We start from the raw sequence: 18,711 nt of genomic DNA on the forward strand, positions 1-18,711 counted from the left end.
TATGCACTTGATGAGACTTTTTTTAAATGCGATTATTGCATCTTAATTGTGGTAGAACTACTAAGGTCCTTTTAGTCCTGTGTTCGAAATACTGCTTGAGTAAGCAAAGTATTATCAGCAAAGTAATAATAATAATAAAAATAAACTTTTTTTATATAGCACCTTTCACGCTTCACATAAAAGTAGACATAATGGACATAAACAGACAAGGCAATTCAACATAAAAGGACATTTAAAACCATTTAAAACATGGATTAACTGATTCATAAAATCATAGAGTTGTAAAACTGTAAATCATAAAATCAAGTAAGATTTTAAAACAGTTGCAGCAGCGTGAAACATAAATAGAAATTAAAAGCGCAGAAGCAATCTTCTGGCTGTTTCTGGGAACCTCCAATAAATCAGCAGCAGATGATTGCAGTGTTCTTGGAGGCAAATAGTTAACAAGGGAGTTAGTGATGTAGCTCGGGCTCCCCAGCCCATGTAGGGCTTTGTTTACAAGGAGGAGGGGCTTAACATCAATTATATATGTAACAGGAAGGTACAAAATGTACTTAAAGTAAAAGTATTTGTTCTGCTGTAAAATGTCTTCTATGACTGATCCTTCTAATAATGTCAAATGTTGCTCTAACACTGATGCATCAGTGGTTGGTAGGGTGCTTCACACCTGCCCTGTTTGGTTCGGTTCAATCGAACTCAAGTTCATTTGCCCCCTCAGTGCGGTTCGTTTGGGCAGGTGTGAACACAGCAAAACAACCAGACCAAGACCTTCTTGAAGAGGTGGTCTTGGTCCGGTTGCAAACGATGGTGCGGTTGGTTTGTGGTGAGAACATGTTGCGACCTGGATCTGAACCAACTGCAGTCACATGACACATTGTTTGGATTAAACATGAGCATGTTACAGTCCTGGAGGATTATTAATGTGCACCTCCTCCTGTACTGCCTTAATATGCACATTCAGCACATCCAATGCATCAGAACATTGTTTTCTAGTTGGAGCCGCGCCTCGTTTTCAAACTGTATGGTTTGACTAAAAGGAACAATGACAGCAATATAGTCCATGATGAGCAGCGCTAAAATCAACCTGCGTAGTTGTCCCTCCATTGTGACATTAGAAAGTGTCACATTTATCTTGCAAGTGTACTCTTCTTCAACGTTTGGTTTACTTCCTGGATTTTTCCTGCATGGAAATTCTGACCAATCAAGAGCAGCTTTCTCACACAAGGCATTTGATCTGGTCTGCTTGTAAATGCTGCCGTGAGAACATGAACCAACTCTAGGCAATTATACAACTTAGTGACAAAATTAGTCCCTGATTCAGACCAAAGGAGATGACTCTAGGTCTAAAAGCACCTTTGAAACAGCATTGTGGCTGCTCCGGGTGGAGCTAGTTTTAATGATTTATATACAGTAAACCAGTTTGGCCCAGTGGTTCTCAACCTCAGGGTCAAGCCCTCCAAAGGGTCACTGGATAAATCTGAGGGGTGATGATTAATTAGTACTTCCAGTATTTTGCAGGCTTTTTTTTGTATTGTTGTGGCACAAAATGCCTGATTTCTAAAAAACTGTGATGCATTTTTTTCTGCAATGAAATTATGGAGGCATGTGAAAATAGCAAAAAATAGTTGTGATCCTGTCTGAGATTCAGAGCTTATCATTATGAGCATTCAGTGTCCATCCATCCATTTTCATCCGCTTATCCGGGCCAAATTACAGGGGCAGCAGGCATAACAAAAGCGAAGGAGCAGCGGCTCTACTCCGAGCTCTCTCTGGATGTCCAAGCTCCTCACCTTATCTCTAAGGCTGAGCCCAGACACCCCACGGAGGAAACTCATTTCAGCCGCTTGTATCTACGATCTCATTCTTTCGGTTACTACCCAGAGCACATGACCATAGGTGAGGGTTGGGATGTAGATGGACTTGTTCAGCTCCTTCTTCGCTACGATGGTCTGGTGCAGCGCCTGCAGTACTGTTAATGCTGCACCAAATAGCTGATCCATTTCACATTCCATTTTACCCTCATCTGTGAACAAGACTCTGAGATACTCCCTTGCTTGAAACAGTGGCTCTCCCCCCAACCCAGAGGGAGGATCCACCATTTTCCAGCAGAGAACCATGGCCTCAGATTTGCAGGTGCTGACTCTCATCCCAACCCTTTCACACTCGGCTGCAAACTGCCCCAGTGGATGCTGGAGGTCACGGTGTGATGAAGCCAACAGAACCACATCATCTGCAAAGAGCAAAGACACAATTCTGAAGTCCCCATATAGCACTTGTGCACTCAAAATATTAAGTGTTTAGTACAGAAGTGTGCGATTTGAGACACACTTTAACTGTTTTTTGCGCCTTAGAAATACACGTTAACCACAGCATTGTTAAAAACTACAGAAATGAAAAGTTTCAACATGTTTCAACAACCATATGAGAAGTTCAGAGGGGAATTTTTTCTTTGGTGAAACTGCTAAAAGCTCATATTCTCACATCTGACAGTGAGCCCAGACTACACTTTACTGTTCTGTTAAGCCAAAAAGGTTTGGGAGCCACTGGTTTTATTTTTTAACAATATTTTTGCATTTTCACAACATTAATCTGAAAAATTACTTCACTTAAGTGCAGCACTTCGGTAAATTTACTTAGTCACCCTTCATCACTCAAGTGTTTTGTTTCTGGGGAAATGAAACAGTCCTGGTAGAAACTGAAGCAGTCAGCTCATTTCTTGTGTGCTCTGCTGTTGGTGTTATTCTTCATTTGACCACCAGGTGGTGCAAAACTCAGGTGTTTTGATCTGATGTTTGTTTCATCAAATGTTTGATCATCAGTTCTGTTTTTCTACTTTTTAATACTTGAATTAAGTTTTCCTTATTATACTTAGATACTTTTATTGAAGCAACATTTTCAATGCAGGACAACCACTTAATCAGAATCAGAATCGGTTTTATTGCCAAGTAGGTTTTCACATACAAGGAATTTGGCTTGGTGTATTGGTGCATAACAAAGAATATAAAATATATATAAAGCAGAGTACCTTTACTACAGCTGTTTCTGAGACAATGTTTTCCTTTCCAATACTGATTCAATACCTGCACTTGTGTATCAGCTGATACCAAGAATCGATTAGATAGTCTACCATTACATTAAAAATAGAATAAAAGCTGTAAACTACAGCTCATCTGAGCTCCTTTGCTTTGGTGACCTTGTTGTGCTCTTTTGCCTGATACGTCTTCAAATGCTTTATAATGTGTTCGCACCAGGAGCAAATAAAACAATTTGCGTGAGTGAATTACACATGAAGTCAATGTAAAGACATGATTTGGCACGAATTCCCACTGGGCAATGCAAATTAAGCAGCACAAATGAAGTGAGTAGCATGATTTCGCATCATATGCTTAGTCCTGCGAGTTAGAAAAATCTAAATTTCAGCAACTGATAGCCAATCAGCATTAAAGGGATAGTGCACCCAACAATGAAAATTCAGCCATTATCTACTCACCCATATGCCAACAGAGGCCCTGGTGAAGTTTTAGAGTCCTCACATCCCTTGCGGAGATCGGCGGGGGCAGCGGCTAGCACACCTAATGGCAGACGGCGCCCCAGACCAACGTCCAAGAACACAAAATTGAAACCACAAAATATCTCCAACATGCTCATCTGTAGTGATCCAAGTGTGCTGAAGCCCCGACATAAAAAGTTGTTTTGAAAAACGTCATATGAACTCTGTTTTTAGCCTCACTGTAGCCTGTAGCTCTGACTGCTTCTCTGTGCTCCGTGCTCACGTGTGCATGCCTGCGCGAGACCAGTGAAAGCATGAGCTTTGCTTACCTGTATTTACATCACGTAACACGTGCGCTGCAGGGAGAGACAACGGTAGCCACAGAGCTAAAAGATAATTTGCACTACGGTCTTTTAGCAAAGGACAGCCCAACATGTCTGAAGACTTTGAAATTGAGGAGGAACAGCATTTCTTTGTTGAGCCGTATTTGTTTGAGCCCGAGTATACGGACACAGAACTCAGGCTCCTGGACGAAGCAGCCGCCGCAGCTCATGAGCCTCAGCCAGCTGCAGAATACCGGAGTCGAGCACTGGAAACCTGGTGGTGTAGCTGTTTTAAATGTAAAGCAATGACAACGGATGAGGAAAGTCTTTGCTGCTCAGACTGGGAATTGGCGATGCCTGTACTTGAGAATCTGGACATCAGTACTGACGAGACTGCTGCTCTTCAGAGATCACTGATAACCCCGAGCGCGCACACATGAGCGCGGAGCACAGAGAAGCAGTCAGAGCTACAGGCTACAGTGAGGCTAAAAACAGAGTTCACATGACGTTTTTCTAAACAACTTTTTATGTCGGGGCTTCAGGACACTTGGATCACTACAGATGACCATGTTGGAGATATTTTGTGGTTTCAGTTTTGTGTTCTTGGACGTTAGTCTGGAGCGCCGTCTGCCATTAGGTGTGCTAGCCGCTCCCCCCGCCGATCTCCACAAGGGATGTGAGGACTCTAAAGCTTCACCTGAGCCTCCATCGGCATATGGGTGAGTAGATAATGGCTGAATTTTCATTTTTGGGTGCACTATCCCTTTAAGATCCTCTGAGGATGTATGACGCTCAAGACATACTGGTGGAAGTTCATTCATCATTTCAACAATTAAAATGTAAATGTAAAGTCAACATGTAAAGTCAACGTAAAGACGCAATTAGATGTTAAATTCTGCTAGGTGGCAAGATGAACACAACGTGAAATACGCAAATTAAGCAGTGCAAATTAAGCGAGAAGCATGACTTCATGTCAAACGCTTATTCACACAAGTTGAAAAATCTGAACTCATCGACCGATTCGTGCTGCGAAAGCATTGAGATCTTCTGGGGAAGTATGACACTGAGGACTCACTGGTGGAAGTTTATTCATCAATTCAGCGATTTCACATGCATATGACACAAGTCAACACAAAATATTCCAGCATTCAATCTCACACAGGTAACACAATGCGAAAATCCACATCGCATTTGGAGTGTTCACAACGGGCACAAATAAAACAATTTGTGCAAGTGAATTACATGTAAAGTCAACGTAAAAGCGCCATTAGGTGTGAATTCCCGCTGTCCAGCATGATGGACGCAATGTGAATGACGCAAAATATGTAAATTAAGCGCTGTAAATTAAGCCAGTGACACACTTTCGCCTCATAAGTTTATTTGCATGAGTTGAAAAATCTAAACTTAAGCAACCAATTCATGCCGCGATAGCCAATCAGCTTTGAGATCCTCCAGGGACCTATGGAGCCGAGGACATACTGGTGAAAGTTTACTGATTGATTCAGTGATTTCACGTGTAAATAAAGCAAGTCAACACAAAATATTCTAATGTTCAAACTCACGGGAGTAATGTGACATGAAAATCTGCATCACATTTAGTGTGAAAACAACAGATGGCTGGTGTTGAAATTGGTGACATTAGTACCACCCCTCGAAACTAAAGCCTTGCATACTCTGCACATTGTGTTTTTACTGGAGGGACTTTTCAGTATAAAACTTTACACTAGTTACTGGAAATGAAAACAGAAGTTTCCACTGGCCACACAGCGCAACTCACCATGAAGGCTACTGTATAATAGAGGTGAAGAATTGAGTCCTGGGAAAAGTACCTTTTTCACCGAGGAACTACCGTAAAAATTCAATTAATAGCCCGGGCTATTATTTGCTAAGATCACTGAAATCAACAGGCCTATATTTTGGGCAGGCGTTTATATGTCGTAATGTGTAGCCACACCAGGCTAGTAAAAGGGACTAGGCATTTAATTGGGACTAGGCTTTTAATTGAAGTTTTACAGTACTTTAAAGTTTATTTATAAATTTCATAGTATTGGGTCGGTCCATAGGCTCACATACTTGCTGATAAAGCGATCCAGCAAACAAGGCAATGCCAGAGGCTTTTCTGATACTCGTATCAGTATTGGAACAAGCCTACTTTTTACACTGTGGTATTAGTACTTAAGTAAAGAACCCTAATACTTCCTCCACCACCACAACCCCAGAGGAAGACCACCTATCTACCCCGCTGGTCTCCAGGATGAACCCACCAACACCCGCCAACAGTCAGAGAAACAATCTTTTATTTCTTATTTCATTGTCGTCTTTATTTCACTCAAATAAAAAACAAAAAGCAGTTAATATAATTTATAACATTTACTAACAATTGGCATCATCCACTGTCAGGGCCGTCACTCACTTTTCACTTTTTGTTTAATGTGGAACATTTGAAGATTTGCACTTTACAGCAGTTCAGTCACTACCAAAGAAAACTTTATTTCCATTTGCAGTATTATATTTGGCGGGATGGCTCTGTTCTGGGGCCTCTCTGCCTTTCCGCATACCTATGTGGATAGCCTAAGGTGGAGAGAGCACATCTCTCTGCCCTTCTATGCGCCTACATGGAAAGCCTAAGGCAGAGAAAGCACACCTCTCTTTCCTTCTATATGCCTACATAGAAAGCCCTAAGGCAGAGAGAGAAAATCTCCCTGTCCTTCCATGCATGTACATGGAAATCCTACGGCTGAGAGAGCACACCTCTCTGCCCTTCCAGGCGCCAACATGAAAAGCCTTAAGGCAGGGAGAGCACACCTCTCTGCCCATCCATGACCATACAAGGAAAGCCTACAGCAGGGAGAGCAGCATTAAAGACTAGGCTGGATTAGTGAAACCACACAGGCCCTGATTCTCTCTGCAGATGAATAAATGTGGTCATTTACAGAAATGTTATTAAATTTGGTAAAAAGATTCTCAGGTCAATGAATCAGCACACAAACAAAAGCAGTGGCAGGGCAGCAGAGTTTCAGCAGGCGTTCTTTACACCCAATATCATATAGTACATCACACACTGACAAAATAAATCAATATTTAAAATACATTATTTCTAGTTTCCTGTCGTAACGTGTGTTTTACACTCTAACACTGTTTCATTACGGAGGTGAGCAGGCCTGCAAAAATACAGCGAATTCTAAAAACACAGTACAACATTTAAACAGTGTTTTATAAAATAAAAATAACAACTGAATGACCCTTTTGAAGTTAAATTAAGTTAATACTTGACCATGATGAGAAAATGTGTTCTAGAGTGGTTCTGTGTTTTTTCTAAATGTGTTTCCAGCTGGATTTTAGTCCACAATAAAACACAAATATTAAAAAACAGCATGAAATCAGACTATGTCACGATATTAACAAGTAAAATATTTTAAAAAATGTGTTGGATAACAGGTCAAAAACTGGCCCCAAACAGAAACACATCACTGATATACAGAGGTTTATACATGCTGTTATTTTTTCTTTGTGCGGTATCAGACAAACCAGTAACTGTGGTCACTTCAACTGGAAATGGTAACAAGTAGAAATGATGAGAGAGCAGAGAGGGCTTCGATTTGATAAACATAAAAATCTGGTCACACCAGAAAGTGGAAAAGTTTATCTGTGTGGTTGTAACAGGTGACATGGTAACAAGCTGCTTGTTGTGATGTTGTGATTTTTCTGCCAGATTTTGGATATTTGTATATCATAAGTCTTTTTCTGGTTTTAAAAGATGAGTGACAATAAAGCAGAGATACTCAACTTATGGCCCATGGGACAAATATGGCACCCTACAGGTTGCCGGGTGGCCCCTCAGACTGTTTTCTAATTCACAGGGAAAATAAAGTGATTCACACTTGGAGGGTTTTTTTTTTTACTTTCGATATAGACCCTTTTACTATTAGTAAACAGTATGATTTTTTTGGGTTGGCGGGGCTTAGCTGGACGCAAAACAATTCTCCATAGACATTAGCTAGCGCTAGCTAACAAGTTCTGTTGTCTTGTTTTAGACAATGGAGGAAGATGATGTGAGTGGTGCATTCAGAAATACTCATTCTGAGTGTGGGAGCACACTCTGACACAAACTGGACCGTTCATAAATTCGAGCGCTGTCTGAATGTACCATCCAGTTATCCAGAGCATGGCACTCTCACTCGGAGACAGAGCAGCAGAGCACCGAGCGGAGTGAATGTGTGATTAAGTTAACCGTTGGTTCATTCATGTAGAAATGTAACGCTCCGTTTCTTCCACCAACAGGGCTCTCATTTTAGTGTAGAGCGTCAGACTGAATTTACCAACGCACCATGTCAGGTCACTCACTCTCCAGGACCGCCAGTGTTACTTGAATAAGTAAACACTGATGAACGGGACCAGACTGGCCGACCCATACGCTCTCACTCAGTAGATGGATGATGTCACAGGAAGACAATCTTACAAAGGAGGATGACACTTGTTTGTTTTGCTATGGAAGCTTATGTTATCTAACGCGCTAAAAGTTAGCATTCCAGAGAAATCCAATATTCCTTCTAATAACTCCCCAGTTTCTGATGAGGTGGACATGATAACCCTTGATACACATGACGTTATTCTTCCCTAGAACAGGAAATACTTTTGTATTGTTCATGTTTACTGATATTTTGGGATTGCTTAGACCATAGGAATAAAATTTCTGAATTTTGAAATGGACATAGTCCCCCTTTAAGTTATCAAGTAGTGGAATAGAAGTATATAGATGCAAAAAATAGAAATAAAATCTACATGTATCTCAATGTACAGTACTTGAGTAAATGTACTTAGTTACTGTCCACCACTGCAAACAACTAATAAGAGACATTCGTTTCCTTCATTCCCCAGAAGGTCAGCACCATTCAGACAACTTGATTTTGCTAAACAATGCAAATTTGCATGTTAATGTTCACCAAGTTTTATCCACACTAGCAAATCTATCAACAGATCCAATTCCATTGAAATTAACTAATTTCTTTGTCATAAATATTGGCATGACCGGGCGTTTAAGGTGCACTACAGCCTAGCAACATTCAGGAGGTTAGTACATGTGTAAAGTTACCATGAAACACACTGGGAAATGAGCTGACTCTTCAAGGCAAGAGAACTGTCGCCAGCTGTGAAATGTTGTCCTCCCTGTGTAGACTCCACTACCCAGCGAACACCTGTGGCGTGAGCGGCGGCGGCAGGTTGTCATTGTCCACGTTATTGGCATCAATGGCCGAAACGGTGCGAGACAGAACCTCTAGAGGGTATTTCTCCAGGATGTCGTGCACCTCCCTCTGCACGCTCTGGGGCCAGGAGAGGAGGTCGGCCTGCAGGCTCTGAGCGGCCTCCATCAGCGTCTCCTGCCGGCTGCTGAGGCCCGACAGCACCTCCAGGTTGTGATTGAGCTGAGCCAGGACCGGGTTGGCAGCGGCTGGTGCCGGGTCAGCTTGAGACCAGTCGCCCTCTGAGCTGCATCGCGGCGAGGCTTGGCCTGACATGTAGCGCTCGAATTCCTCTGGGGAAAGATTCAGAGACTGAGCGTCCAACTTCTCGATAAAAGCCGCTGCGCAGCACTGAAGAAGAAAAACACAGGAGAAACACCAGCGTTAAATGAGGTTACATCAACCTGAGTCCTACAGAGACAGATGGCTTTATGGTGGAGAGTCAGATGAGATGGTCTCGTATCATATCTATCAATCTATCTCAAGATAATGGGTCAGTAAAATTATGAGTTAGTTTCTCAAAATAATGAGACCTCAAAAAAATTACTTAGTATCTGAAAACAATGACTTAGTGACTAATAAAAGGCCTTAGTTACGCAAAATATGACTTAGTGACCAAATATGACTTCATATCTCAAAATTAATGACCTGATATGTCGAAATAAAAAATTACTTAGTTACACAAAATAATGATTTGGTATCTGAAAATAATGATTTATTAGGTTGAAATAATGACTTAGTTTTTCATGATAATGACTTGGTTACGCAAAATAATGACTTGATATGTCGAAATACTGACCTTGTAACTCCAAAAAAAAATTTCTTCGCATCTGAAAATAATGACTTAGTGACCAAATAATAACTTTATATCTCAAATTAATGACCTCATATGTCGAAAAAACGTTGTAACAATTAAAGTCACGCAATGACTTAGTAACTAAAATAATGAATTGGCATCTAAAGAAATAACTTATTTTTTCAAGAAAGTTTCTCATTACATTGACTTTCAAGGTCTTTTATTCTTTATCACACTGGCAGAAATGGCCTCCCATAGTGCAGAACCCTCCCATCCCTGAGTAAGCCACAGTTCAATGTGAACGCTGACTAAAGTCAGAGAGGAAGAAGGAGAAAAAAACCAAACCAGGTTGGTGAAGTAGTATCCGTCCTCTCCGGTCATCAGCCTGCTGGGGTTACAGAAGCGGGTGATGTATTGGATGTTGGACTGAAGTCGTGGAGGGTTGGCTTTGAGCACGATGTAAATGAGCGCTGGGAGGAAGTCGTCAGCTGAGGCCGGCTCGTTCTTGGTGATCCTGATGGCGCTGAAGATGTGTTTACTGCAGCGAGTGATGCACCCGAGTTTGTCCCGAGGAACCCTCTTCGAGTCCATCTCAATGATATCTGGAAAACACAAAGATACAGACAAGTCAGGGGCTGTGCAAACTAAAATGTCATCAGTCACAAAAAACAAAAAACTGGAGAAATGAAGAAATGTACATGAAGCTAAACAAAACATGGTCACACTTTGCTGTGTATTAATACATATATATATATATATATATATATATATATATATATATATAAAAAATATGCGTCGATACATAGCTACATAATGACACGTATTAGAGCTACATATCGACACGTATTAGAGCTAAGTATCGACACATATTAGAGCTACACATCGACACGTATTAGAGGTACGTATCGACACGTATTAGAGGTACGTATCGACACGTATTAGAGCTACACATCGACACGTATTAGAGGTACGTATCGACACGTATTAGAGCTACACATCGACATGTATTAGAGCTACATATCGACACGTTAGAGCTACATATCGACACATATTAGAGCTACATATCGACACATGTTAGAGCTACATATCGACACGTATTAGAGCTACGTATCGACACGTTAGAGCTACATATCGATACATGTTAGAGCTACATATCGACACGTATTAGAGCTACGTATCGACACATGTTAGAGCTACATATCGACACGTATTAGAGCTACGTATCGACACGTTAGAGCTACATATCGATACATGTTAGAGCTACATATCAACACGTATTAGAGCTACGTATCGACACGTTAGAGCTACATATCGATACGTATTAGAGCCACTTTACGTCGACAGCCACAGAAAACAAATTTGTGGTTATGTTGCATTAAGTTGAAGGTTACCAACATAAGATTACTGTAATGACTAATTACATTACATATGACAAAATTCCATGGTTTTTCCAAAATGTTCAAGGATTTTACTTATTCCATCACATTTCCAGGCCTGGAAAACAAGATTGTGAAATACCATGAATTTTTCAGGTTTTCCATGATTGCGGAAACCCTGGTTTGAGGATTTAAATCCCTTTTTGCAGGCAAAAATACTGTCAGTGTTTTTTAAATAGTTTTTTATTATATTAAAAAACAGAAAAAGGGTATTTGGGAAAATGTCAGAAATGCCCTTTCATCTCGTCCGGCTGGATGGACATGTCAGCGTCTATGTTTGACTGATAGCAGCTGGCACAGAGTAGGGAAGTAGAGACTAAATAAATACACTTGTAGCCGACATGTCATGGACAGACAGCATGTTGTTGTTGGTATTAAAGAGTAAGGACCACAGCAGTATATGACCAGACACGACTAACATACAGGTACAACATACATTCAAGTGCTGCAGCTCAGGAGCTGATTGGCTAACTGGCCTGCAAACTGAGGTAAGTGGTGCACTTTTTGTTTGTATGTTTGTTTGTTTGGAGGCTCATTCAGCGAGTTAAGGTGCAGCACAAGATGTGTTCACCTTTGTAAGTTTGATAAGGAGAGTTTAGCAGGAAGCTAATGTGGGGCGTTCTTCATGTGAAGCTGCTGTCTGCAGTCTGAAGCAGTTTGATTGGCTGTTCTTCATGTACATAGACTGACACACATGCAAATTTAATTTCAGCTGGACTCATTAAATGGCGTCACACTCTGACCTGTTATTGCTTTGACCACGTTCTCAGAGACTTCGGGGATTTCTTCGTCCATAGACACACAGAGCATCTGGATGGTCACCCAGTGTAAGGCCCTGCAACACAGACAATCAGCGCAGTGAGCTGAAAGCTTTTTGTTTTTGTGCATATGACGCACATTTGTTACAGTCACGTCCCCCTGGACGACAAACATGTGCAGTCAGCAGCTGCTGCTGTGAGATCAGTTTTCACAGACTGCTGAAGATTAAAGACGAGCACCGTGTGCAGTGACGCTTAGAAAGCCACACTTCCTCTAAAGGACACACGATCGAACCAGCAAACTCACCTCTGGATTGAATCTGAATGTGTGTGTAATGTAACATGTGCCACTTCTAGTAATTGCTGCCAATATACACCACTGTTTAAACATCAGGAATCAGCTGTTATGTTGATGTTCTTCTCTTTTCCTTCAATAAGATAAAAACAGTATAATTCAGACACCAAATATATTTACATCTGAAATAGTTTTGTCCCCAAAAGAAGAAGATTCAAACTTCATTCAGTCGATGTCACTAAGTGTTGCATGACAGGTGAGAATACTGTTGAAACTTGGACTGTCCAGTCCAAAAAAGTCACTAACCCTCGATCATTAATGAATTGTTGGTTCAGAGATGGTCTTCTGCAGTAACCAGTGGTTATTTGACTTCCTGTTACCTTTCTATCATCTTGAACCAGTCTGGCCATTCTCCTCTGACCTCTGGCATCAACAAGGCATTTTGGCTCACTGGATATTTTCTCTTTTTGGGACCATCCTCTGTAAACCCTAGAGATGGTGGTGGTGAAAATCCCAGTAAATACTCAGACCAGCCCGTCTGGCACCAACAACCATGCCACGTTCAAAGTCACTTAAATCACCTTTCTTCATCATTCTGATGATCCATTTGAACTTCAGCAGGTCGTCTTCACCATGTCTACATGACAATGTTAATGAGGTGCTGACACATGATTGGCTATTTGCGTTAATGAGCAATTAACCAGGAGTACCTAATAAAGTGGCAGATGAGTGTTTATCAGTGAGAGCATAACAAAGTCTTAAACCTTAAACCTGTGAAAAATGGGAACAAAAACAAAAGTGTTATGTTTAAATTTGTGCTCACAGTTTGATGCTACACTTCCAGTTTCTTTCACCAGTGATCGCTGATTTCTTCTGTTCTTGTTGCTCAGACGGATCTTTGTCTCTTTCACAGCTTTTTATTCTCCATGTACAAAACAAATCTTTCATACAAAATAACATCTGTTGGCAAACAAAGCTTTCTCACCTTAAAGCATTAAAGACCATTTAAATATACAGAGTCATCCTCTCAGGATCCTGACTGCTTTTGTTGCACGAGATTTCAACTTCCGAACGGTAGCGTAGATTCTAATTATTATTATTATTATGAAAACCTGGCTGCCCACCTTATCCTGTTCTGCGTGGCCAGATCCTTCTTCTCATCATCAGTGGTTTCAGGACAGAACACGCTCTTATACAGACGAGTCATGATGTACTTTTCCACTTGGTCCATCACCTGCTCCACAGACTCTGAAGAGCCTGGTGAACACACAGGTATCACACCACATCAGTTTAGAGCTGATGAGCTGCATGTGCTGCCATCTGGTGTTTGCCAGATTAATAGAGAACTTATTATTGGAGACATTTACTGAATGATGCGGGAGAGAAACTTTTCTGAACCAACCTTTAAAGTGACCCATCAACCGGTCGGCTAGGTTCTGGTAGAAATCCTGAACACACTCCGACAGCTCATCAGCACTCAGGTCCTGAGCGAACGATAAGTTAGAGGCTCATTAAAAAACACTTGTTAAAGACCATTATTATTTTTGTTATTATTATTATTATTATTATTATTATCCAATTAGATGTCAAATCAGACCTTCTTGCTCGACATGTTCACAATGAAGGCTCGGCACTGCTTGTGGATCTCCCGGCCGGGCTTTTGGAGATTTTTCAAGAAGTCCACAAAGTCCTTGGACACCTGGTCTGTATCGAAGCTGGCATGGCGGCTAATGGACGGACTGGGTGTCTTGCCCTCTTGGGTTTCTGATGAAGAAGATCCACATTTAGTGACACATGGCTGCTGTAGTTTCCAGGAAATAGTTCCAGTATGAAACTTGTTTGTGTACAAATGAAATAAACAACATACAGCATGTTAAACAGTGAGCTTTAGAGGTACTGGTATTCTTTAACTGGAGGCGAGTTGTTTCCTCCTCTTTATGCCAACTTAAGTTAATTAATCAAGCTCCAGCTCCTTACTTAAAGTTTAATGTCTGATTTTTTCGACCTGAAACTTTTTTCCCCATGTTTTTGTGTTTGAGTGACTAATGGGAACAACAGTTTTTGAAACGGGTCCAGTGCTGAGCGAAAACGCTGCAGGCAGCAGCGTTGAAACAGGCTGCAGTGTAAAAACTTGGGGCATGTTTTCACCGTCAATTTACATCTACTAAAAGTGTTTGTTTCTGTCACTGACAGGCTCAGATTGTTATACTGACTGTCTGACAACATTATAGAAAGGATCCCTACAGAAATAGAGCTTTGTGTTAAAGGGTAGGATCCTTTTTGTTTAACCAGAAACAGCCCTGAAATCACCATCACCAAACCCACCAGACTCCATTTAAATAAACAGCAATTTTATCGTAAAAAAACACTTCAATCAAAGTCGGCAGAAACAAAATAAAACTCACAAAAGTCATCTTGGTCTGTCTTTCTATTGTTCCAACAATCACCATCTTTGGTTTGATTACAATAAACCCCTAATTCAGCCAGTTAGGTGTGAAAACATGCTGCCTCTATTCAAGCTAAAATTACTGTTTATTTAAATGGAGTCTGGTGAGTTTGGTGATGACGATTTTCACCCATTCTCGAGAAGTAGGACAAATCATATCCTACGCCTACCCTATGGAAAGGTGTAGGGTATGAATGCAAACCCTTATCCCTGATTCAGACTCTTCAGATATCCCAGGCTCGCCTAAACGCAGCACGACGCTGTGGCAACAAACCAGCAAGAAACTGTAACAGACTGGTGTAGGTGCTAAGCTGCTTTACATGTCCAACCTTTCTTGGGAGCAGTGCGTGACGAAGGGCTGAAGAACTTCTTAACGGTGGTCACTTTCCGTGTCTTTTCGTTGGTCTTCTTCTCCTCAAACTTGGAGAAGGGTCCCAGGGAGGCGTGCCCCGGATGTGGCTGTGGTGCCGTGGGCTGGGGGTGGGACTGTGTCTGTGCTCCGTGACTGCTGGCGTACGCTGCCTCCTCCTCCCGCTGCAACCTGGAGACAAGATATGTGACAGAGCGAATATCAGTGGGAGATTAAAGAGGAAAATTCAGCATCATTGCATCTTTTCCAAACAATTTCCTGTACTTCAAGAAACTGCAGGGACATTTTAGAAATGTTTCACTCCATGAAATGAAGGAGGTGTTGTCGATGCAGCAGACACCAGACGGTCTTACTTTTCTGCCAAGGCCCAGTCGTCCTGGATCTGTTTCTGCCGCACCCGCTGGTACTCCTCCCTCCAGCACTTGGAGCACAGGCCCTGCCAGGCTGCGTTGCCATAGTAACCGCATCCCTTTTTGCACAGCAGGTCCGATTGGTCCACGTGTATCCCCCCCCGCCGCTCCGTCCGCTGACTCATGATGCTGGACAACCTGGAATGGAAAAATTCATCATCTAATTTATGAGTGTGTTTGTATGCGCTGCTGCACTCGTCTCTGCGGAGTGTGTCTTCATATTATTGCACATCATATTACACTGTCTCACACCTCTGAAAGAAAACAACCTTTCCTCATCACATTGATCAGGTGCTCAACACACAAATCAAACTGAATGCTAACACGTCTGCTGGAAATGAAACTTGCAAACATTTTAGTCATAGCAGCTTTATTAGCTGGTGGTTAAAGGGACGCTCCATAAAGTTTGCAGACTTGCAGGGAACAGCTCCCCTCGGACTTACGGAGCTTTTTGGGAGTTTCAGTTACACTACCTGCTCAGCAGAACAGCAGACAGACACAGTCAGAGACCAGCTGCTGAACATAGAGAAGCATGGACTTCCTGTTCGTTTTAGGATTGATTTTAAGATGTTATTGCTGGTTTTTATTGTTTTAAACGGTCTGACGCCTCCTTATCCAGCAGAACTATCGTACCTTCACACTGAAGTTACAGCACTGAGGTGTTGCTGGATGTTCCAAGACGTTCCCAGACGTAGACACAAGAACAGCAGCGACAGAGCATTTGCAGTGGTGACCCCTTAACTCTGGGACAGCTTACAGTACAAGCTAGAATTACTGCCCCATGGTTGTATGCCTCTGCAAGATGAGTTACTCTTTCAGTTTCCATCCATGTCTGTAATAATAATAATAATAATAATAATAATAATAATTATTATTATTATTATTATTATTACATTATTATCATTGTTGTTATTATTATCATTGTTGTTTGTATAGCACTTACCTAAACAAGTCTACAAAGTGCTTCACAGAGTGCATTAAAATAAGAACAATAACAATACAATATTTTTAAAAAAATAATGTTAAGAGCTTAAGAAAAAAATAGTGTTAATGTGAAGAAACCTTACAGTCTTGATTTTTAAGTTTTAACCATTGGTTTTTACTTTCTTTTTATCTCTTCTGTTGATTTTTATTCTATTTTATTTATTTATTTATTTATTTAGTTTGAGTTTTAATCATCTTTTTGTTACTTTGTTCTGTTTTGGTTGGTTTGTTTTTTTAATATTTTACTGTTTTGTGTCTGTGTCATTCCGATTTTTCCATGTGAAGCATTTTGGGCTGCATGTGTGTATGAAAGGTGATATATAAATAAAGTTGAGTGTACAGAGGCAAAAATAGAATAAATGGGAATAAATCACATGAGAACTATTGAGGCATTAAAAAGAAAAGCTGTCCTATAAAGATATGGTCTAAACTGGGCAAAAAGAGGCAAAAAAATTTAAATAGATGCATTTTGTATTTATTTTACCGCAGATTTTTTCAGAAAACATGCCATGTAGTAGAATGGTTGATAATGGTGGACTCTGCTAACCTCATGATTATATTTAGGGACTGTTTACAAACATGCCTTCCAAACCCACCCTGCATGTTTTCTTTAAAAATCGCCAGAATGACACCATTTATCACAGCAAGAACTGCAAAAACAGAAATGAGCTTTTGATATTCAAATTTTTTACAGTCCTCGGACACATCATGTGCAATGAACGCTCCTGTCAGAAAAAAACACAAAACCTAATCTGATCTTAAAACAGTGATATTTTATCAAAATGAATTTATTCTACGTCTCAATTAAAATTTGGCACAAGGTAAACCGTTTGCACAAACAGACCTGTATGCGCAATAAGAGAGAGAGAGGAAAAAAAGCCGTTTTTCAACTCCAGGATTTTGTCTTTAACTTTTACCTTTTGATTTTCAGACATCAAAGGGTTAGTTTTAAAAATCTGATAACTAATTTATGGTGGAGGGAGGGTCGTCCATTTTCCGCAAGTAACTCAGCTCAAAGAAATAGCTTCAGGTAGGGTAAAAACAAACAAACGAACAAAAACAATACTTAAGTCACACTGCAGCCACTCTCCTCCTCTGATAAGTAAAGAACAGTCCCTTACTCAAGCAAAGAACTAATACCTCTAATATGCACTTTAGCACAGTATGTGAGTAAATGCACATAGTGACATTCCTTCACTGCAAATAATCAAATAACTACATATTAATTACTTAATAATAACAGTAATAAAAGCCAAACAGACGACCTGTGAGCTGTGGTTTTGTCTCTATTGGTGTTTTTACTTTAATTATTCGTCCTTCTGTGGCTCAGTTAGCTCAAATGCTGCAGTATTTTCCGCATCGATCACTGAGGAGTCACGTTAGCTATAAAAACAGTTCATATCACGGTGCCACTAATGTTTAATTAAACATGTCAGCTACCTACAGCGGTGCTTTGACACTCACCTGTAATGTTTTCACCGATCAAGAGCAGGAACAGACCTCCTCTTCTGTGGTTAGGAGATGACGAAACCTACAGGGTGAAGACAATGACGTTACCATGACTCTGACGATCACGGCATTTCACCGATATGAGGGACATTTATTCAATTTATCATCTTAAAACGGGAGGAGAGTTTTTGTTTGGATTAAAAAGCTCAAATTTAAGGGATTTTTTTTTTAACTAGAAATGCTTATTCAAGTCATAGATCTACTTACTTCCGCGTTTGGGACTAATTTTAAAGGATTAGTATATGACGTCACGGGGCTCCGCTCCGTACATGCGCACAATGAAGAGCGAAAACTGTCAGACTTTTGGACATTTCGGGTTCATTAAATCATGGTAGATGGTCTGTGATCAAAAGTTTATGAGCTTTATTATTTCTTATTCTTATTCTTATTCTTATTATTTTCAAGGCACCTTTTTTAAGTCCATTTATTTAAGATTTTGAAATTATACAAACTATAAGCATAAGCAATAAAAACAAAAACAAACTCAAGCAACTCAAATAATACCGTCCATGTTTTATTTTATTGTTATTATCTTGTATTGTCATTGGTTATCGTATTCTTTTATTTTTTGTATATTCTAATTGTTTGATTTGATGTGCCTCAGTGCAATCTACATGGCAATTAGTTGCGAACTTTGCTCATCTGCTTCAGTGA

General features: G+C 40.5%; 1 protein-coding gene across 1 annotated transcript; it reads right to left on the minus strand.

Moving 5' to 3' along the window:
- Positions 1 to 7,702: 7,702 nt before the first annotated feature.
- Positions 7,703 to 18,151, minus strand: rabgef1 (RAB guanine nucleotide exchange factor (GEF) 1). Its single transcript, XM_033636521.2, has 9 exons — positions 18,013 to 18,151; positions 15,508 to 15,702; positions 15,114 to 15,325; positions 13,936 to 14,102; positions 13,741 to 13,822; positions 13,463 to 13,595; positions 12,029 to 12,120; positions 10,195 to 10,451; positions 7,703 to 9,404 (listed from the first exon to the last, which is right to left on the minus strand). Exons 2-9 carry the CDS (start codon positions 15,687 to 15,689, stop codon positions 8,994 to 8,996), a joined length of 1,536 nt encoding a protein of 511 aa, XP_033492412.1. The 5' UTR covers positions 15,690 to 15,702; positions 18,013 to 18,151; the 3' UTR covers positions 7,703 to 8,993.
- Positions 18,152 to 18,711: the final 560 nt, after the last annotated feature.

Source organism: Epinephelus lanceolatus, chromosome 11, assembly GCF_041903045.1.
Source record: "Epinephelus lanceolatus isolate andai-2023 chromosome 11, ASM4190304v1, whole genome shotgun sequence".
NCBI classification, from domain to species: Eukaryota; Metazoa; Chordata; class Actinopteri; order Perciformes; family Serranidae; genus Epinephelus; species Epinephelus lanceolatus.